Genomic DNA, 23,010 nt, shown 5'->3' with positions numbered 1-23,010 from the left:
CAGACCGACACACACTCACACAGACCGACACACACTCACACAGACCAACACACACTCACACAGACCAACACACACTCACACAGACCGACACAAACACAGTGAATATGTTTTGCATAAATCGGTTGCGTATTCCAAGCTGAAGGCTCCTTTTAAACTGAGTAGGGAATAATTATCCCAGTCAGATTCTCATCCCCATACTGTATGCACACACACACACACACACACACACACACACACACACACACACACACACACACACACACACACACACACACACACACACACACACACACACACACACACACACACACACACACACACACAAAGTACTCACTGTATACAAACACACTATATACACACACAGCTTCATCTCCCTGTCATACACGTAGCAAGCATGATCACAGTCTACTGTATAAATGCAGCCTATTTGATGCAGCTCAAATAATTTCTCTCTTCATGTCTTTCTCTCTCTTGCCCTCTCTCTTTCCTCGCTATCTCTGAATGATGCAGAGCCTGAGAATAAACAGGCAATTTAAGTGCTGGACACCACTGCTCTTACACACACGCCACCACACACACACACACGCCACCACACACACACACACGACTCACTCCAGAGGTCCACATATTTAACAATACGCACTCCTCACTCACCCCTCCCAAGGCCCACACACACCTCACTCACCCCTCCCAAGGCCCACACACACCTCACTCACCCCTCCCAAGGCCCACACACACACACACACCTCATCAGAGAGACACATAAACGTTCAGAGAGGATATGGTGAGGCAGTAAAGGTTACAGTCTGTATTCTGTTGAAATAAATTCAGTTCCTGAACTTCACTCTGTGGCTTCTACTGCAGCAGCGTGGGTCTGGTGTATTGTGATATTGTACTCCTGCGCCAATAACTAGGGCTGCAAAACACTGCTCTTTAATGCCATAATCCACTATTATGTAATGTGTGTGTGTGTACTCAGATGGACCATGAAATTCCCCTCACTGTAATGCATCCCTCTAATATCTTTATTTAGAATGTAATCTATGTCATCTCCAGAATGTCTCCTAGAGGTTGGGGCCTTGGTTTTAAATAGACCTCTACACAAAGGTTTCGTTGCTTTTGTTCTTATACATAGTTTATACATCAGCCAACATTGTGTAAAATGATACCAGACCAAGTTAGAAATTTAGAGGTAAAATAATATTGCATGGTATAACCAGGATGATATTGTGTATTTTGAATTGTTTGATTTTGACTGAATTCTGTAACTGAATTGAAGTTGAAATCACAGTTCTCTGAAATGACTGGACTAGTAGAGCCTAAATTACTCAAGTGCTGGGACTGGAACTTGGTTTTACAATTTTCTTTGTTGTATTTTCTGGGCATTCTCTCCTCATCATGTTGCCAATGTGCAGTGTTTCTCTCCATCTCTCTCTCCATCTCTCTGTCTTTAATCTGATGTTCTGTAACATTTAGGCACTGAGAATTTCCTTCTAATCTCAATATGGCCCTGTTTGCTCTGTAATAATCCTGTGTGTGTGTGTGTGTGTGTGTGTGTGTGTGTGTGTGTGTGTGTGTGTGTGTGTGACGCATATTGTTTTTAATTAATGCCCAGTGAAACTGTAAGACAACTGCTCTCTATGCACTCTAAACCCTGTTGTGTTTGTATGCTTAAATGACTTCTGATTATGTCATATTTTCTTTGTTATTGTGCTTGAGATGCTGTGCTGCACAATACGTTGTGTTTGTGTAAACAACTAAGTGTGTGTGTGTTTGTGTGAAAACACACACACAAAAACTTTAAATCCTATGCGACCTGTAGTCCTTTGTGCTTGGCCTGAGTAGTATACACACACACACATCCAGAGTGACACACACACATCCAGAGTGACACACACACAGGCTTAATTGTTTATCCAAACAATAGAAACAATATGCACCACACAAATACTAAGCGTGTAAGAGTGCCCTTTCTGTCGTGTTCCCCCTCTTATAAACCTGTTGTATTCAGATATCATTTATCCTAAAATGAACCATGTAAAATCTCATTTGAAGCTGTTTTTATGTACTTTAGCATATAGAATGATACTACCTTTTTTCAGTCCTTTTTTAAATTCTAGTCTTCCTTGGCCGATCTCCGGGCAGGCTTGTCGAGTTGATCGCTTTCTGTCGCTCTCTCTCTCTTCTATGTACAGCGGTTAAAAACTGCCTCCAAAATGCTTAATCGCTGTGGAAACCGCCTTCGCACGGCTGTTACATCTCCATCCCAGTGTGTCGCTCTCTCTCTCTGTGTGTGTGTGTGTGTGTGTGTGAGGGAAAGAGTCACTAACCTATTAAATAAGCGGTGCGCTCCGTTTCCCTAGCTCCCTGCGTCGCTTTGTTTGAGAGCTCGGTGTCTGTGCCTTATAATAGAAGTGCACTGTAGCCTATAACTTCACCCTGAACTAATGTTAAAACAGGTGTCACATCTGTTAAAACATTTGCTTTAGTGCGTCTATGGTTACGCATTTTAACTAACCTTTCCATACAGCCTTATGGATCTGTAGGCTATATAATGTCATTGTCTCTTTTTTAATGCGTTTGGTAAAGGGAGCCCAGGTGTTACCAAGAGCCCGTGCTGGGATCCCCGCGCGTGAAGCTGGCGGTCTTCTGTCTGTTCACCAGGTCCTTATGGTTCAGTCAGACTAGCCGTGAAAACCAGAAAGTATTTCAAGTCCACCATGTGCAACACAACCAACTCGTTTTATATTGTCCTTTTAAATTCAGTTAATCATTCAGTTTGACCCACATCCGTTTGCTTTGTGCACTGGTGGAAAAAGTACTCCATTTTCATACTTGAGTAAAAGTAAAGATACCTTAATAGAAAGTAAAAGTGAAAATCATCCAGTAAAATCTACTTGAGTAAAAGTATTTGGTTTTAAATATACTTAAGTGTCAAAAGTATAAATCATTTAAAATTCCTTATATAAAGCAAACCAGAGGGCACAATTGTCTTTTTAAAAATAATTTACAGATAGCCAGGGGCAGACTGCAACACCCAGACAAATGTGTTTAGTGAGTCCACTAGATCAGAGGCAGTAGGGATGACCAGGGTTGTTCTCTGTTTAGTGAGTCCACTAGATCAGAGGCAGTAGGGATGACCAGGGATGTTCTCTGTTTAGTGAGTCCACCAGATCAGAGGCAGTAGGGATGACCAGGGTTGTTCTCTGTTTAGTGAGTCCACCAGATCAGAGGCAGTAGGGATGACCAGGGTTGTTCTCTGTTTAGTGAGTCCACCAGATCAGAGGCAGTAGGGATGACCAGGGTTGTTCTCTGTTTAGTGAGTCCACTAGATCAGAGGCAGTAGGGATGACCAGGGTTGTTCTCTGTTTAGTGAGTCCACTAGATCAGAGGCAGTAGGGATGACCAGGGTTGTTCTCTGTTTAGTGAGTCCTCCAGATCAGAGGCAGTAGGGATGACCAGGGTTGTTCTCTGTTTAGTGAGTCCACCAGATCAGAGGCAGTAGGGATGACCAGGGTTGTTCTCTGTTTAGTGAGTCCACCAGATCAGAGGCAGTAGGGATGACCAGGGTTGTTCTCTGTTTAGTGAGTCCACCAGATCAGAGGCAGTAGGGATGACCAGGGTTGTTCTCTGTTTAGTGAGTCCACTAGATCAGAGGCAGTAGGGATGACCAGGGATGTTCTCTGTTTAGTGAGTCCTCCAGATCAGAGGCAGTAGGGACGACCAGGGTTGTTCTCTGTTTAGTGAGTCCTCCAGATCAGAGGCAGTAGGGATGACCAGGGATGTTCTCTGTTTAGTGAGTCCTCCAGATCAGAGGCAGTAGGGACGACCAGGGATGTTCTCTGTTTAGTGAGTCCTCCAGATCAGAGGCAGTAGGGACGACCAGGGATGTTCTCTGTTTAGTGAGTCCACTAGATCAGAGGCAGTAGGGATGACCAGGGTTGTTCTCTTGATAAGTGTTGAATTAGACCATTTTCCTGTCCTGTTTACTTCTGGCTGTCAGGGAAAATGTATGGAGTAAAAAGTACATAATTTACTTTAGGAATGTAGTGATGTAAAAAAAATATAAATAGTAAAGTACAGATACCCAAAAAAACTACCTAAGTAGTACTTTAAAGTATTTTTTCTTAAGTACCTTACACCTCTGGCTTTGTGCATAAATTACACTGTGCATGAAATAACTCAAACACTTTTGTCAGAAAAATATGCTTTAGTATTTCCCTGAAAAGAGAGATAGCCTTGGTTTATTCTACTAGATAAGTGGTCCTTGGGGCTACAACAGGCCTGTATGTGTTCACAGATTCAGAAGGTTGCTATTAGGACACAGTAGAGGCGTCTCTAATTACGATTCTCCTGTTTTTGTCCAAGGAAAGTACAATCAAATGTACAAAATCCAATCAACGAGGGGAAGAAAGAGCGGTTTGGTTGGAGAAAGAGGGGAACAGGAGGTGAAAGGGCAGAGAGAGAACAACACAGAAGCATGTTGCTCACGGAATAAAAGAGAGGCGATGGAGAGAGGCGAGAGGAGCGGGAGGAGATGAGCTGATGAGCAATATATATATTTAGGAAACATTGTACAGATCTGTTGTTTTTATCAGCAGCAACATAAGAATAATCATCCTCAGCATCACTGTTCAGTTATGAAACCAAGACAGAATTCAATCTTACAGTATATTGTGAGCGTCCCTAAATACACCACAACACTACACACAGCTTCTCCACACACACACACACACACACACACACACACACACACACACACACACACACACACACACACACACACACACACACACACACACACACACACACACGCCCGAACACGCTGGTACCTTAATTGGGGAGGAAGGGCTCGTGGTAATGGCTGGAGCGGAATCAGTGGAATGGTATCAAATACATCATGGTTTCCATGTGTTTGATGCCATTCCAAGGCGTCCTCCCCTCAGCAGCCTCCACTGATTCTCACTCACTCTCATTGTCAGTCACAGCAAGATTTTCTTTCTATCTTTTCTTTCAATTTATACATTTCAACCTTGCTCTGTCCATCTTTTCAGTGCTGAAAGCAAAGTCTGGTACACATCACCTATTCCCCTCCATTCCGTGCCCTTTCTCTCTCTCTGTCTGTCTCTGTGTGTTTCTCTGTGTGTGTCTGTCCAGTCATAATTTAAGGACTTCCCTTTCCAGGAGAAGGTAGGCTACGCTCCATCTTTTTAGTTTATGTTCACAGAAATGTAGTGCTGCTCTCTCTCTGTGTCACCTCCCTCTAAAAAACAGTACTACTTATCAGCAGATACTTTATTTTAATCTGGAATCCTTAATTGAATAATAACAAAGCGGTCACCCCGCCTCTGTTTCGGTGAAAACCTGAGGATGGGCCTGGAGAAATGTAACCACTCTCAATTTCATAGACAGCTATGGATGCAAGACCTGGCCATCCATGATATCACAATCATAGATTAAGTCTATATAGTCAGTCCCAGTCTCTCTCCCTGGGGTAACAGCGGTACACCCCTCTGTCTGTCTCCCCAGTCTCTCTCCCTGGGGTAACAGCGGTACACCCCTCTGTCTGTCTCCCCAGTCTCTCTCCCTGGGGTAACAGCGGTACACCCCTCTGTCTGTCTCCCCAGTCTCTCTCCCTGGGGTAACAGCGGTACACCCCTCTGTCTGTCTCCCCAGTCTCTCTCCCTGGGGTAACAGCGGTACACCCCTCTGTCTGTCTCCCCAGTCTCTCTCCCTGGGGTAACAGCGGTACACCCCTCTGTCTGTCTCCCCAGTTTCTCTCCCTGGGGTAACAGCGGTACACCCCTCTGTCTGTCTCCCCAGTCTCTCTCCCTGGGGTAACAGCGGTACACCCCTCTGTCTGTCTCCCCAGTCTCTCTCCCTGGGGTAACAGCGGTACACCCCTCTGTCTCCCCAGTCTCACTTTCTTCTCTCTCTCCTCACACGTTCATCCTTTAACTGACAGAAGTGGTGGAGACACCTCCACAGGCTAAGTACTTATTTTACCTCTTTCTGACACCATCTCTCTCTCCACCCCTCTCTATCGCGCTCCCTCTCGCGCTCTTCCCACCCATCTCTCTCGCTCTCTCCACCCCTCTTTCTCGCTCTTTCCACCTCTCTCTCTCTCTCTCTCTCTCTCTCTCTAATTAACTAGGTTTTAGTAACAAACCTTTGGGCTTTGGAGTTTCCATGGTTACACCAACATCCAATCTTGTCGGTCCACGTCTGTGTGTGCCCATGTGTGAGGTGTGTGTGTGTGTGTGTGTGTGTGTGTGTGTGTGTGTGTGTGTGTGTGTGTGTGTGTGTGTGTGTGTGTGTGTGTGTGTGTGTGTGTGTGTGTGTGTGTGTGTGTGTGTGTGTGTGCGTGGTTGTGCATGCACATGGGCATGTTTTGGCTGTTCTCTGTTTTTAATGCTTTTGTCTTCCAGAGGGACAGACAGATGTTGCCATTCTGCCGCCTCCTCTCGCTCCTAATTTCTCCTCTTGCTCCTCTCCTCTCGCTCCTCTTTTCTCCTCTCGGCCGCTCCTCTCCTCTTGCTCCTCTCTTCTCTTGAGACCATATGAATAGAGGCTCCTGGATAGGCGGATGCTGTCTGTCCCAAATATCAATGTCTAAAATCTACTTCTCTCTTTTTCTATCTCCCTCTTCTTCTCTCTCCTCTCCTCTGTATTTCCCTGTCTGAATGGCTAGCTGTCCAGAAGAGTTACACACTAGCTAGTGTGTGTGGTGCTTTGGTATCCTCATATCGACCAGCCTGTCAGGTTAAAAGTTGCTCTGTATTGGATCATGACTCCTGGTGGCAGGGCAGGAACCGAAATAACTGAATTTTATTCCAGCCCGCCTTCAAATCAATTGAGTGATGAAGGCTGATGATGGAGCTTGTGACATCACTGAGGTCAAAGGTCATAAGTCAGATGCAGCGCTGGTGACACAATGGACCAATCCCAGTGCTATATATATGTATATATATATGGCTCAGCCATACCGCTGTTTATTTCCAGGAAGGTTGGAATAAGACCTTGAAGGGCTATACAATCCTGCCAGCCAGAAGGTATATTTGCATTATAAAGAATGTTTTCTCATGATGTTTCTCTTCTCTGTTTTATCTTTCAGCCAACAAGACCCTGTTGGGGGGAGGAGGAGGTGAGTCCTTCTGTCACTCTTTACTCTTTTATTTCTGTTCCCTTGCTCCTGGAGATAAATAATACAGACCGGTGTGTGTGTGTGTGTGTGTGTGTGTGTGTGTGTGTGTGTGTGTGTGTGTGTGTGTGTGTGTGTGTGTGTGTGTGTGTGTGTGTGTGTGTGTGTGTGTTAGACCTGGGATAACTATAGTTTTAACTATGCTTCATCGAAAGTAAAATAAAAATTGGGGTTTACTAACTTTGGAGGTGACTAAAACTATTTGTAGTCAAATCCCCAAAACAGATAACAAAAAATGGCAACTTTTTAAAACGATTTGAATACAGATCTGAGAAAGCAACTACTTTCCAAAAATATTTCAATACAGATCTCAGGAAGTGACTACTTTTCAGGAACAATTGGATTGGCTGCCTTCAACTAATGGCAGGGCTGTATCTGGAACTGCATTTTGATGATAACAATAGAATGAATAGAGCACAAACAATCTTCTATACTATTCCAGTCTATCTGACAGTCATATTTGATCTACACAATACATTTCTATCTGAACATTCTGTAAATATCCATTCTGAATGTCCATTGCCCCAGGTGTACATAATCAAACCAATTAACCAATAATATGTTGTACAGATAAGTATAAATATGTTTTGACTCTCAACAACCGTATGAGAGGGCTGAGAACGCACCCTTGTGGGGCCCCAGTGTTGAGGATTAGCGGGGTGGAGATGTTGTTGCCTACCCTCACCACCTGGGGGTGGCCCGTCAGGAAGTCCAGGACCCAGTTGCACAGGGCGGGGTCGAGACCCAGGATCTCGAGCTTGATGACGAGTTTGGAGGGTACTATGTTGTTAAATGCTGAACTGTAGTCGATGAACAGGATTCTCACATATGTATTCCTCTTGTCCAGATGGGTTAGGGCAGTGTGATTGCGTCGTCTGTGGAACTATTGGGGCGGTAAGCAAATTGGAGTGGGTCTAGGGTGTCAGGTAGGGTGGAGGTGATATGGTCCTTGACTAGTCTCTCAAAGCACTTCATGATGACAGAAGTGAGTGCTACGGGGCGGTAGTCATTTAGTTCAGTTACCTTAGCTTTCTTGGGAACAGGGACAAGTGTGGCCCTCTTGAAGCATGTGGGAACAGCAGACTGGGATAAGGATTGATTGAATATGTCCGTAAACACACCAGCCAGCTGGTCTGCGCATGCTCTGAGGACACGGCTGGGGATGCCATCTGGGCCTGCAGCCTTGTGAGGGTTAACACGTTTAAATGTTTTGCTCACGTTGGCTGCAGTGAAGGAGAGCCCACAGGTTTTGGTAGCGGGCCATGTCAGTGGCACTGTATTGTCCTCAAAGCGAGCAAAGAAGTTGTTTAGTTTGTCTGGGAGCAAGACATCCTGGTCCGCGACGGGCTGGTTTTCCTTTTATAGTCCGTGATTGACTGTAGACCCTGCCACATACCTCTCGTGTCTGTGCCGTTGAATTGCGACTCTACTTTGTCTCTGTACTGACGCTTAGCTTGTTTGATTGCCTTGCGGAGGGAATAGCTACACTGTTTGTATTCAGTCATGTTTCCTGTCACCTTGCCCTGATTAAAAGCATTGGTTCACGCTTTCAGTTTTGCGCGAATGCTGCCATCAATCCACGGTTTCTGGTTTGAGAATGTTTTAATAGACGCTGTGGGTACAACATCACCGATGCACTTGCTAATAGACCCGCTCACCGAATCAGCGTATTCATCAGTGTTGTTGTTCGCCGCAATGCGGAACATATCCCAGTCCATGTGATCGACGCAATCTTGAAGCGTGTAATCCGATTGGTCGGACCAGCGTTGAACAGACCTGAGCGCGGGAGCTTCCTGTTTTAGTTTCTGTCTATAGGCTGGAAGCAACAAAATGGACTCGTGGTCATCTTTTCCGAAAGGAGGGCGGGGGAGGGCCTTATGCGTTGCGGAAGTTAGAATAAGAATGATCTAGGGTTTTGCCAGCCCTGGTTGCGCAATCGATATGCTGATAGAATTTAGGGAGCCTTGTTTTCAGATTAGCCTTGCTAAAATCCCCAGCTACAATAAATGCAGCCTCAGGATATGTGGTTTACATAGAGTCAAATGAAGTTCGTTCAGTGCCATTGATGTGTCTGCTTGGGGGGGATTGTGAGGAATTCTAAGTCAGGTTAACAGAAGGACTTGAGTTCCTGTATGTTGTTATGATTAACGAGACGTGGTGTGATCATAAGGCATACACCCCCGCCCTTCTTCTTACCAGAAAGATGCTTGTTTCTGTCGGTGCGATGCGTGAAGAAACCAGCTGGCTGTACCGACTCCGATAGCGTGTCTTGAGTGAGCCAGGTTTCCGTGAAACAAAGAACGTTACAGTCTCTGATGTCTCTCTGGAAGGCAACCCTTGCATGGATTTCGTCTACCTTGTTGTCAAGGGATTGGACTTTGGCGAGTAGTATCTGCGGGAGCGTTGCGCGATGTGCCCGTCTACGGAGCCTGACCAGAAGACCGGTCCGTCTGCCCCTTCTACTGCGTCGTTGTTTTGGGTCGCCTAGAGGGATCCAATCCATTGTCCTGGGTGGTGGGCAAAACAGAGGATCTGCTTCGGGAAAGTTGTATTCTTGTTCGTAATGTTGGTGAGTTGACGTTGCTCTTATATCCAATAGTTCCTCCCGACTGTATGTAATTAAACCTAAGATTACCTGGGGTACCAATGTAAGAAATAACACATAAAAAAAATTACTGCATAGTTTCCTAGGAACGCGAAGCGAGGCGGCCATCTCTGTCGGCGCCGGAAGGTAAGTCCCTCGTAATTAATTCTATCTATAGGCTATATTAAGATTCATGTCTGAGAGCCCTCCAAACTATGTGCTAATGATCATATATTTAGACTAATTCAACTAACTGTTGTAGTTTTTGGTTCATCAAATATTTGGCAGCCATATACAGTTGAAGTCGGAAGTTTACATACACCTTAGCCAAATACATTTAAACTCAGTTTTTCACAATTCCTGACATTTAATCCTAGTAAAAAAATCAACATCCGGTTTGGAGCGAGCGGTCGCATTTGCATTCGCTCTGCAGGTAGTATAACTTTTCATTACATTTCATTACATTTCATTATAGTACAACGGTTTAATTTGTCCAACCGTAGCAATTTCTTCTTAGCTAGCTACATAGCCGTCTGTGTATCAAAGATAATTGCGTAATTATCGCATTTCGTCGTCTATCGTAGTCCACACTGCTATCTGCCCAGCACCTAGCCAGCTAGCAAACGTCCACCGTCTACCCAATAGTAGTATAACTTTTCATTACATTTCATTATAGTACAAACGGTCTGATTTTCATTTTCATTACAGTACAACGGTTTGATTTGTTTGATCTTAGCTAGCTACATAGCCGTCTTTGTATCAAACATAATTGTGTAGTTATTGAGGTTCGCTAGCCAGCTATTTTCGTCCTAACGTAACGCAACGTAGCCAACACTGCTAGCTAGCCAGCTTGCCACCGAATAGCAGCATTGTAGAAACGAGTGCATTACAACGGAACGACTTGATTAGTGTAGTGTTGGCTGGCTACACAGTTGTCTTTGCTATCTTTGATTTGTTTGATCTTAGCTAGCTACTTAGCTGGCTACATAGCCGTCTTTGTATCAAAGATAATTGTATAGTTATCGAGGTTCGCTGAGGTTCGCTAGCCAGGTATTCTCGTCCTAACGTAACGTAACGTAGTCAACCCTGCTAGCTAGCCAGCTAGCCACCGATTAGCATCACTGTAGAAACGATTACATTACAACGGAACGACTTGATTTGTGTAGTGTTAGCTAGCTACATAGTTTTCTTTGCTATCTTTGTATCTAAGATAATTGTGTAGCTTTGAGTAATTATCGGTTAGCTAGCCAGCTATTTTCGCCTGCCGCGCTGCCGTCCTCCTACCTAGCCAACACTGCTAGCTAACACTGCTAGCTAGCCAACTTCTACCGAATAGCAGCACTGTAGAAACTTACATTACAACGGAACGACTTGATTAGCGTAGTGTTAGCTAGTTGTCTTTGCTGTCCTTGTATCCATGATAATTGTGTAGTTTAGAGAAATTTAGAGAAATTGTCGAGGTCACCTAGCCAGCTTCACTTTCAACAACGCAGCCACTGCTAGCCAGGCTACTTCACCAGCCAGCAGTACTATATCATTTTAGTCAATCAGATCTTTTATTTTATTTATTTTTTGCAACGTAAGCTTAACTTTCTGAACATTCGAGACGTGTAGCCCACTTGTCATTCTAATCTCCTTTGCTTTAGTGTAGCCTCTTCTGTAGCCTGTCAACTATGTGTCTGTCTATCCCTGTTCTCTCCTCTCTGCACAGACCATACAAACGCTTCACACCGCGTGGCCGCGCCCACCCTAACCTGGTGGTCCCAGCCCGCACGACCCACGTGGAGTTCCAGGTCTCCGGTAGCCTCTGGAACTGCCGATCCGCGGCCAACAAGGCAGAGCTCATCTCAGCCTATGCGTCCCTCCAGTCCCTCGACTTCTTGGCACTGACGGAAACATGGCTCACCACAGATAACACTGCTACTCCTACTGCTCTCTCTTCGTCTGCCCACGTGTTCTCGCACACCCCGAGAGCTTCTGGTCAGCGGGGTGGTGGCACCGGGATCCTCATCTCTCCCAAGTGGTCATTCTCTCTTTCTCCCCTTACCCATCTGTCTATCGCCTCCTTTGAATTCCATGCTGTCACAGTTACCAGCCCTTTCAAGCTTAACATCCTTATCATTTATCGCCCTCCAGGTTCCCTTGGAGAGTTCATCAATGAGCTTGATGCCTTGATAAGCTCCTTTTCTGAGGACGGCTCACCTCTCACAGTTCTGGGTGACTTTAACCTCCCCATGTCTACCTTTGACTCATTCCTCTCTGCCTCCTTCTTTCCACTCCTCTCCTCTTTTGACCTCACCCTCTCACCTTCCCCCCCTACTCACAAGGCAGGCAATACGCTTGACCTCATCTTTACTAGATGCTGTTCTTCCACTAACCTCATTGCAACTCCCCTCCAAGTCTCCGACCACTACCTTGTATCCTTTTCCCTCTCGCTCTCATCCAACACTTCCCACACTGCCCCTACTCGGATGGTATCGCGCCGTCCCAACCTTCGCTCTCTCTCCCCCGCTACTCTCTCCTCTTCCATCCTATCATCTCTTCCCTCTGCTCAAACCTTCTCCAACCTTCTCCAACCTATCTCCTGATTCTGCCTCCTCAACCCTCCTCTCCTCCCTTTCTGCATCCTTTGACTCTCTATGTCCCCTATCCTCCAGGCCGGCCCGAAGGTCGACGACATCCGATCCTCGTTTGCTAAGTCAAACGACACCGCTGGTTCTGCTCAAACTGCCCTACCCTGTGCTTTGACCTCTTTCTCCCCTCTCTCTCCAGACGAAATCTCGCGTCTTGTGACGGCCGGCCGCCCAACAACCTGCCTGCTTGACCCTATCCCCTCCTCTCTTCTCCAGACCATTTCCGGAGACCTTCTCCCTTACCTCACCTCGCTCATCAACTCATCCTTGACCGCTGGCTACGTCCCTTCCGTCTTCAAGAGAGCGAGAGTTGCACCCCTTCTGAAAAAACCTACACTCGATCCCTCCGATGTCAACAACTACAGACCAGTATCCCTTCTTTCTTTTCTCTCCAAAACTCTTGAACGTGCCGTCCTTGGCCAGCTCTCCTGCTATCTCTCTCAGAATGACCTTCTTGATCCAAATCAGTCAGGTTTCAAGACTAGTCACTCAACTGAGACTGCTCTTCTCTGTATCACGGAGGCGCTCCGCACTGCTAAAGCTAACTCTCTCTCCTCTGCTCTCATCCTTCTAGACCTATCGGCTGCCTTCGATACTGTGAACCATCAGATCCTCCTCTCCACCCTCTCCGAGTTGGGCATCTCCGGCGCGGCCCACGCTTGGATTGCGTCCTACCTGACAGGTCGCTCCTACCAGGTGGCGTGGCGAGAATCTGTCTCCTCACCACGCGCTCTCACCACTGGTGTCCCCCAGGGCTCTGTTCTAGGCCCTCTCCTATTCTCGCTATACACCAAGTCACTTGGCTCTGTCATAACCTCACATGGTCTCTCCTATCACTGCTATGCAGACGACACACAATTAATCTTCTCCTTTCCCCCTTCTGATGACCAGGTGGCGAATCGCATCTCTGCATGTCTGGCAGACATATCAGTGTGGATGACGGATCACCACCTCAAGCTGAACCTCGGCAAGACGGAGCTGCTCTTCCTCCCGGGGAAGGACTGCCCGTTCCATGATCTCGCCATCACGGTTGACAACTCCATTGTGTCCTCCTCCCAGAGCGCTAAGAACCTTGGCGTGATCCTGGACAACACCCTGTCGTTCTCAACTAACATCAAGGCGGTGGCCCGTTCCTGTAGGTTCATGCTCTACAACATCCGCAGAGTACGACCCTGCCTCACACAGGAAGCGGCGCAGGTCCTAATCCAGGCACTTGTCATCTCCCGTCTGGATTACTGCAACTCGCTGTTGGCTGGGCTCCCTGCCTGTGCCATCAAACCCCTACAACTCATCCAGAACGCCGCAGCCCGTCTGGTGTTCAACCTTCCCAAGTTCTCTCACGTCACCCCGCTCCTCCGCTCTCTCCACTGGCTTCCAGTTGAAACTCGCATCCGCTACAAGACCATGGTGCTTGCCTACGGAGCTGTGAGGGGAACGGCACCTCAGTACCTTCAGGCTCTGATCAGGCCCTACACCCAAACAAGGGCACTGCGTTCATCCACCTCTGGCCTGCTCGCCTCCCTACCACTGAGGAAGTACAGTTCCCGCTCAGCCCAGTCAAAACTGTTCGCTGCTCTGGCACCCCAATGGTGGAACAAACTCCCTCACGACGCCAGGACAGCGGAGTCAATCACCACCTTCCGGAGACACCTGAAACCCCACCTCTTCAAGGAATACCTAGGATAAAGCAATCCTTCTGCCCCCCCCCCCCCCCCCTTAAAAGATTTAGATGCACTATTGTAAAGTGGCCGTTCCACTGGATGTCATTAGGTGAATGTACCAATTTGTAAGTCGCTCTGGATAAGAGCGTCTGCTAAATGACTTAAATGTAAAAAATCCCCTGTCTTAGGTCAGTTAGGATCACCACTTTATTTTAAGAATGTGAAATGTCAGAATTATAGTAGAGAGAATGATTTATTTCAGCTTTTATTTCTTTCATCACATTCCCAGTGGGTCAGAAGTTGACATACACTCAATTAGTATTCGGTAGCATTGCCTTTTAAATTGTTTAACTTTTGTCAAACGTTTCAGGTAGCCTTCCACAAGCTTCCCACAATAAGTTGGGTGAATTTTGGCCCATTCCTCCTGACAGAGCTGGTGTAACTGAGTCAGGTTTGTAGGCCTCCTTGCTCGCACATGCTTTTTCAGTTCTGCCCACAACTTTTCTATAGGATTGAGGTCAGGGCTTTGTGATGGCCACTCCAATACCTTGACTTTGTTGTCCTTAAGCCATTTTGATACAACTTTGGAAGTATGCTTGGGGTCATTGTCCATTTGGAAGACCCATTTGCGACCAAGCTTTAACTTCCTGACTGATGTCTTGAGATGTTGCTTCAATATATCCACGTCATTTTACATCCTCATGATGCCATATATTTTGTGAAGTGCACCAGTCCCTCCTGCAGCAAAGCACCCCAACAGCATGATGCTGCCACCCCTGTGCTTCACGGTTGGGATGGTGTTCTTCGGCTTGCAAGCATCTCCCTTTATCCTCCAAACATAACGAGGGTCATTATGGCGAAACAGTTCTATTTTTGTTTCATCAGACCAGAGGACATTTCTCCAAAAAGTATGATCTTTGCCCCCATGTGCAGTAGCAAACTGTAGTCTGGCTTTTTTATGGCGGTTTTGGAGCAGTGGCTTCTTCTTTGCTGAGTGGCCTTTCAGGTTATGTCGATATAGGGCTCGTTTTACTGTGGATATAGATACTTTTGTACCTGTTTCCTCCAGCATCATCACAAGGTTCTTTGCTGTTGTTCTGGGATTGATTTGCACTTTTCGCACTAAAGTATGTTCATCTCCAGGAGACAGAACGCATCTCCTTCCTGAGCGGTATGATGGCTGCGGGGTCCCATGGTGTTTATACTTGTTTGTACAGATGAACATGGTACCTTCAGGCGTTTGGAAATTGCTCCCAAGCATAAACCAGACTTGTGGAGGTGTACAATTATTTTTCTGGGGTCTTGGCTGATTTATTTTTATTTTCCCATGATGTCAAGCAAAGAGGCACTGAGTTTGAAGGTAGGCCTTGAAATACATCCACAGGTACATCTCCAATTGACTCAAATGATGTCAATTAATCTATCAGAAGCTTCTAAAGCCATGACATAATTTTCTGGATTTTTCTGGAATTTGAACTTATCAAACCAAAGGACAGATTTCCACTGGTCTAACGTTCATTGCTCGTGATTGTTGGCACAAGCAAATCTCTTCTTATTGGTGACTTAGTAGTTATTTATTTACAGCAATTGGACCATGAAGGCCTGATTCACATAATCTCCTCTGAACAGTTGATGTTGAGATGTGTCCATTACTTGGAACAGTTCTCTGACTTCATGAGTGTGAGAGAGAGGAAATGTTTTTGCAAGTATGTGTGGTGTGTGTTTGCATCCAGCGTCCTAGTTAGTATATTATGTGAGACTGCTGGTGAGAAGTCATTAGTACAGTGCATTCAGAAAATATTCAGACCCCTACATTTTGTTACGTTACAGCCTTATTCTAAAATGGATTAAATAGTTTTTCCCCTTCACCAATCTACACACAATACCCCATAACGATGAAGCAAAAACAGTTACTTAAGTAGTCAGACCCTTTACTCAGTACTTTGTTAAAGCACTTTGGCAGCGATTACAGCATTGAGTCATCTTGGGTATGACGCTGCAAGCTTGGCACCCTGTATTTGGGGGGTTTCTAACGTTCTTCTTTACAGACCCTCACAAGCTCTGTCAGGTTGGATGGGGAGCGTCGCTGCAGAGCTATTTTCAGGTCTCTCCAGAGATGTTCGATCAGGTTCAAGTCCGGGCTCTGGCTGGGTCACTCAAGGACATTCAGAGACTTGTCCCGAAGCCACTCCTGTGTTGTCTTGGCTGTGCGCTTAGGGTCATTGTCATGTTGGAAGGTGAACCTTCTCCCCAGTCTGAGGTTCTGAGCGCTCTGGAGCAGGTTTTCATCAAGGATCTCTCTGTACTTTGCTCCATTCATCTTTCCCTCGATCCTGACTAGTCTCCCAATCCCTGCCACTGAAAAACATCCCCACAGCATGATGCTGCCACCACCATGCTTCACAGTAGGAATGGTGACAGATTTCCTCTAGATGTGATGCTTGGCATTCAAGCCAAAGAGTTCAATCTTGGTTTCATCAGAACAGAGAATCTTGTTTCTCATGGTCTGAGAATCCTTTAGGTGCCTTTTGGCAAACTCTAAGCGGGCTGTCATGTGCCTTTTTTAGTGAGGAGTGGCTTCCATCTGGCCACTTTACCATAAAGGCCTGATTTGGTGGAGTGCTACCGAGATGGTGTCCCATCTTCACAGAGGACCTCTGGAGCTCTGTCAGAGGGACCATCGGGTTCTTGGTCCCCTCCCTGACCAAGGCCCTTCTCCCCTGATTGCTCAGTTTGGCGGGCAGCCAGCTCTAGGAAGAGTCTTGGTGGTTCCAAACTTCTTCCATTTAAGAATGATGGAGGCCACTGTGTTCTTGGGGACCTTCAATGCTGCATAAATGTTTTGGTACCTTTCCCCAGATCAGCAGCATACCACTGCTGGCTTGCTTCTGAAGCTAAGCAGGGTTGGTCCTGGTCAGTCCCTGGATGGGAGACCAGATGCTGCTGGAAGTGGTGTTGGAGGGCCAGTAGGAGGTACTCTTTCCTCTGGTCTAAAAAATATCCCAATGCCCCAGGGCAGTGATTGGGGACACTGCCCTGTGTAGGGTGCCGTCTTTCGGATGGGGCGTTAAACGGGTGTCCTGACTCTCTGAGGTCATTAAAGATCCCAGGGCACTTATCGTAAGAGTAGGGGTGTTAACCCCGGTGTCCTGGCTAAATTCCCAATCTGGCCCTCAAACCATCATGGTCACCTAATAATCCCCAGTTTACAATTGACTCATTCATCCCCCTCCTCTCCCCTGTAACTATTCCCCAGGTCGTTGCTGCAAATGAGAACGTGTTCTCAGTCAACTTACCTGGTAAAATAACGGTAAAATAAAATAAAAAAAATCTGTGCCTCGACACAATCCTGTCTCTGAGCTCTACGGACAATTCTTTGACCTCATGGCTTGGTTTCTGCTCTGACTGTCAACTGTGTGACCTTATATAGACAGGTGTGTGCCTTTCCAAATCATGTCCAATCAATTGAATTTACCACAGGTGGACTCCAATCAAGTATTAGAACCATCTCAAGGATGATATTTGGAAACGGATGCACCTGAGCTCAATTTCGAGTCTGATAGCAAAGGGTCTGAATTCTTAAGTAGTTAAAAAAAAGTGTAATATTTCTGTTATTTATACATTTGCAAACATTAAAGAAAAAACGTTTTGCTTTGTCATTGTAAGGTATTGTGTGTAGATGGAGGAACAGTTTTTGTTGAATCCATTTTAAATTAAGGCTGTAACGTAACAAAATGTGTTAAAAGGCAAGCGTCCGGAATCCTTTCTGAATGCACTGTATATCATTTATTACTATGGGGTGCTGTGTATATAAACAGTCATTTCTCAGTCTGTTGTTAATTCAGTGCTTTGCGGCGTGTGTGTGGTGTTGAGAGACTGTGGAGGTAATCGATACCAGTGATAAATCTGTACTACTAGTGGCCAGTCACTCAGTCCCCCCCCCCCCCCCCCAGCTGAGGGTGTGACCATGTGAGTGCGACCGTGTGTGTGAGTGCGTGCCAAAGTGTGTTTGTGTGTGTGTTATTCACCTAGAAGGCCTAGCTGTGTTTGGTCTATCCCAGGCAGTCTCTTCCTGTCGCTCTTCCTGAACCAACTACATTCATTTGGGGACAGGTCGAAACACATGAAACAATTATGGCCATTTTAGCTAGCTAGCTTGCTGTCGCTAGCTAATTTGTCCTGGAATATAAACATTGGATTGTTATTTTACCTGAAATGTACAAGGTCCTTTGTTTTTTTAATCTTTGTAGAATTTTGACCAATTTTGAGTCAAACAAAATTGTGTGTTCTCAACTCCGACAATTAATCCACAGATAAAAGAAGGAAAACTAGTTCGTTTCTAGTAATCTCTCCTTGTTCAGTCTTTTTCTTCTGTGGATTTTACACGGCGCTCGGCAACCAAATTTAAGATGCATTAGTGCACCAGTCTCCAGCATCTTTACAAGATCCTTTGCTGTTGTTCCGGAATTGATTTGCACTTTTCGCACCAAAGTACGTTCATCTCTAGGAGTCAGAACGCGTCTCCTTCCTGAGTATATATTTTTTAGAAATATTTAACTTTCACACATTAACAAGTCCAATACAGCAAATGAAAGGTACACATCTTGTGAATCCAGCCAACATGTCCGATTTTTAAAATGTTTTACAGCGAAAACAGCACGTATATTTGTTAGCTCACCACCAAATACAAAAAAGGACAGACATTTTTCACAGCACAGGTAGCATGCACAAAGCCAACCTAACTAACCAAGAACCAACCAAACTAACCAACAAACAACTTCATCAGATGACAGTCTTATAACATGTTATTCAATAAATCAGTTTTGTTCGAAAAATGTGCATATTTCAGGTATAAATCATAGTTTACATTGCAGCTACAATCAGAAATTGCACCGAAAGCAGACAGAATAATTACAGACACCAACGTCAAATACCTAAATACTCATCATAAAACATTTCTGAAAAATACATAGTGTACAGCAAATGAAAGACAGGCATCTTGTGATTCCAGCCAATATTTCCGATTTCTTAAGTGTTTTACAGCGGAAACACAATATAGTGTTATATTAGCTTACCACAATAGCCAGAAACACAAGCCATTCCCCAGTAGCAAAAGTTAGCTATCGTAACAAACCAGCAAAAGATATATAATTTTTGACTAACCTTGATAAGCTTCATCAGATGACAGTCCTGTAACATCAGGTTATACATACACTTATGTTTTGTTCGAAAATGTGCATATTTAGAGCTGAAATCAGTGGTTATACATTGTGCTAACGTAGCATCTTTTTCCCACAACGTCCGGATATTTTTCTGACACTTTTTCTGACACACATATTCTGACCAAATAGCTATTCATAAACATAACTAAAAAATACATGTTGTATAGGAAATGATAGATACACTAGTTCTTAATGCAATCGCTGTGTTAGAATTCTAAAAATGACTTCATTACGACATCCAGCTTAGGTATAGCGAGAGAGTACCCAAAAGCTGGGCGCAAACGACTAGCACAACATGTTCGACAGATATATGGGTCCTACTTTTGCTGATCTTTCATCAGAATGTTGTACAAGGGGTCCTTTGTCGGGAACAATCGTTGTTTGGATTTAGAACGGCCTTTTTCCCTCTCGATTTAGCAAGCACACTTGCCAAGTGGCGCGAATCTCTCCATGTCAACAAACGGAAGAGAACGGAACACGGCAAAACTCCCGAAAAAATGTCAATAATCTGATTAAACTATATTGAAAAAACATACTTTACGATGATATTGTCACATGTATCAAATAAAATCAAAGCCGGAGATATTAGTCGTCCATAACGACAGCTTATCAGAAGGCAAATCCAGGTCCCTTGATGCGCTCTCCAGAAAACAGGAAACTGGTGACACGTCATACAAAGAGCTATTATACGAGCCCAGATCAAGTTACACACTTCATTTCTTCTCTCACTCCTTGTCGACATCTAGTGGAAGACATATGAAGTGCATCTAAACGAATAAATATCAAGGACTTTAATAGGCAGCCCCTAGAAGAGAGCATCGATTTCAGATTTTCCACTTCCTGTCAGGAAGTTTGCTGCAAAAGGAGTTCTGTTTTACTCACAGATATAATTCAAACGGTTTTAGAAACTATAGTGTTTTCTATCCAATAGTAATAATAATATGCATATTGTACAAGCAAGAATTGAGTACGAGGCCGTTTGAAATGGGCACCTTTTATCCGGCTACTCAATACTGCCCCTGCAGCCCAAACAGGTTAAAGGCACAGTCAATTTAAACTTCTGACCCACTGGAATTGTGTTACAGTGAATTGTAAGTGAAATAATCTGTCTGTAAACAATTGTTGGAAAAATGACTTGTCATGCACAAAGTAGATGTCCTAACCGACTTGCCAAAACTATAGTTTGTTAACAAGAAATTTGTGAAGTGGTTGGAACTTTTTTTAATGACTCCAACCTAAGTGTATGTAAACTTCTGACTTCAACTGTACCTACTGTTTGTTTATGTATTTCTGTGATTATTTTGTTATTTAGTAAATAAATAATTAAGCCAATTTGTATATCGCTGATTCATGATTTATGCTCGGGTTCGTGCAGATATCCAAGGGTTTGAGACGTTCAGTAATGAGAACTGATGAGGTAATGATAATACATTAATAAGACTATTACCGATGAGATATGAAAACATTTTCCCATGGTGCCCCGACTTCCAAGTTAATTACAGTTTACATGATTAGTTTAATCATGTAATAATATTTACACATAGAGAATTGATTTGATAAAATAACCGTCTAAACATTTAATGATTGTCGAGACACGACAGCCATGCATTCTCCATAGACAAACACTGGCAGTGGAATGGCCCGTACTAAAGAGCTCAGTGACTTCCAACGTGGTACCATCATAGAATGTCACCTTTCCAACAAGTCAGTTCGCCACATTTCTGGCCTGCTAGAGCAGCCCCGGTCAACTGTAAGTGCTGTTATTGTGAAGTGAAAACGTCTAGGAGCAACAACGGCTCAGCCACAAAAGCTTACAGAACGGGATCCCACTGTGCTGAAGTGAGTAAAAATCGTCTGTCCTCAGTTGCAAAACTCGCTGTCGAGTTCCAAACTGCATGTGGAAGGCCTTTTCCTGTTTCAGCATGACAATGCCCTGGTGCACAACGCGAGGTCCATACAGAAATGCTTTGTCAAAATCGGTGTGGAAGAACTTGACTGGCTTACACAGAGCCCTGACCTCAACCCCATTGAACACCTTTGGGATGAATTGGAATGCGAGCCAGGCCTAATCACCCAACATCAGCGCCCGACCTTTCTAATGCTCTTGTGTCTGAATGGAAGAATGTCCCCACAGCAATGTTCCAACATCTAGTGGCAAACCTTCCCAGAAGAGTGGAGGCTGTTATAGCAGCTAAGTGAGGACCAACTCTATATTAATAAACATGATTTTGGAATTAGACACCATGTAGTGTATCTGGTTCCTCTCCTCTCACCTTGTATCAACTCTAGATATCTGGTTCCATACGCTCTCCTCTCACCATGTATCAGCTCTAGATATCTGGTTCCTCACCTCTCACCTTGTATCAACTCTAGATATCTGGTTCCATACGCTCTCCTCTCACCTTGTATCAACTCTAGATATCTGGTTCCTCTCCTCTCACCATGTATCAACTCTAGATATCTGGTTCCATATGCTCTCCTCACACCTTGTATCAGCTCTAGATATCTGGTTCCATACGCTCTCCTCTCACCTTGTATCAACTCTAGATATCTGGTTCCATACGCTCTCCTCTCACCTTGTATCAACTCTAGATATCTGGTTCCTCTCCTCTCACCATGTATCAACTCTAGATATCTGGTTCCTCTCCTCTCACCTTGTATCAACTCTAGATATCTGGTTCCATACGCTCTCCTCTCACCTTGTATCAACTCTAGATATCTGGTTCCTCTCCTCTCACCTTGTATCAACTCTAGATATCTGGTTCCTCTCCTCTCACCTTGTATCAACTCTAGATATCTGGTTCCTCTCCTCTCACCTTGTATCAACTCTAGATATCTGGTTCCTCTCCTCTCACCTTGTATCAACTCTAGATATCTGGTTCCATACGCTCTCCTCTCACCATGTATCAGCTCTAGATATCTGGTTCCTCACCTCTCACCTTGTATCAACTCTAGATATCTGGTTCCATACGCTCTCCTCTCACCTTGTATCAACTCTAGATATCTGGTTCCTCTCCTCTCACTGTGTATCAACTCTAGATATCTGGTTCCATACGCTCTCCTCTCACCTTGTATCAACTCTAGATATCTGGTTCCTCTCCTCTCACTGTGTATCAACTCTAGATATCTGGTTCCATACGCTCTCCTCTCACCTTGTATCAACTCTAGATATCTGGTTCCTCTCCTCTCACCATGTATCAACTCTAGATATCTGGTTCCTCTCCTCTCACCATGTATCAACTCTAGATATCTGGTTCCATACGCTCTCCTCACACCTTGTATCAACTCTAGATATCTGGTTCCATACGCTCTCCTCTCACCTTGTATCAGCTCTAGATATCTGGTTCCATACGCTCTCCTCTCACCTTGTATCAACTCTAGATATCTGGTTCCATACGCTCTCCTCTCACCTTGTATCAACTCTAGATATCTGGTTCCTCTCCTCTCACCATGTATCAACTCTAGATATCTGGTTCCTCTCCTCTCACCTTGTATCAACTCTAGATATCTGGTTCCATACGCTCTCCTCTCACCTTGTATCAACTCTAGATATCTGGTTCCTCTCCTCTCACCTTGTATCAGCTCTAGATATCTGGTTCCTCTCCTCTCACCTTGTATCAACTCTAGATATCTGGTTCCTCTCCTCTCACCATGTATCAACTCTAGATATCTGGTTCCTCTCCTCTCACCTTGTATCAACTCTAGATAT

At 44.9% G+C, this 23,010-nt stretch overlaps 2 protein-coding genes across 3 annotated transcripts in view; one reads left to right on the top strand and one right to left on the bottom strand.

Annotated features, from left to right (window-relative positions):
- Positions 1-2,603, bottom strand: part of LOC129858371 (leucine-rich repeat transmembrane protein FLRT1-like) — a 31,493-nt gene extending 28,890 nt beyond the window's left edge. The window contains exon 1 of the mRNA XM_055927545.1: positions 2,093-2,603. The gene's annotated coding sequence lies outside the window, so the exon portion shown is untranslated. The remainder of the gene's footprint in view (positions 1-2,092) is intronic.
- The window catches only part of macrod1 (mono-ADP ribosylhydrolase 1), a 161,163-nt gene that overhangs the window by 53,707 nt on the left and 84,446 nt on the right, over positions 1-23,010 (top strand). For both annotated transcript variants that reach the window (XM_055927546.1, XM_055927547.1), the window contains exon 4: positions 7,115-7,144. In XM_055927546.1, the coding sequence (XP_055783521.1) occupies positions 7,115-7,144 (30 nt within the window). The remainder of the gene's footprint in view (positions 1-7,114; positions 7,145-23,010) is intronic.

This window comes from Salvelinus fontinalis, chromosome 6 (genome assembly GCF_029448725.1).
Source record: "Salvelinus fontinalis isolate EN_2023a chromosome 6, ASM2944872v1, whole genome shotgun sequence".
NCBI lineage: Eukaryota > Metazoa > Chordata > Actinopteri > Salmoniformes > Salmonidae > Salvelinus > Salvelinus fontinalis.
This window is presented reverse-complemented; position numbering and strand designations above follow the sequence as displayed.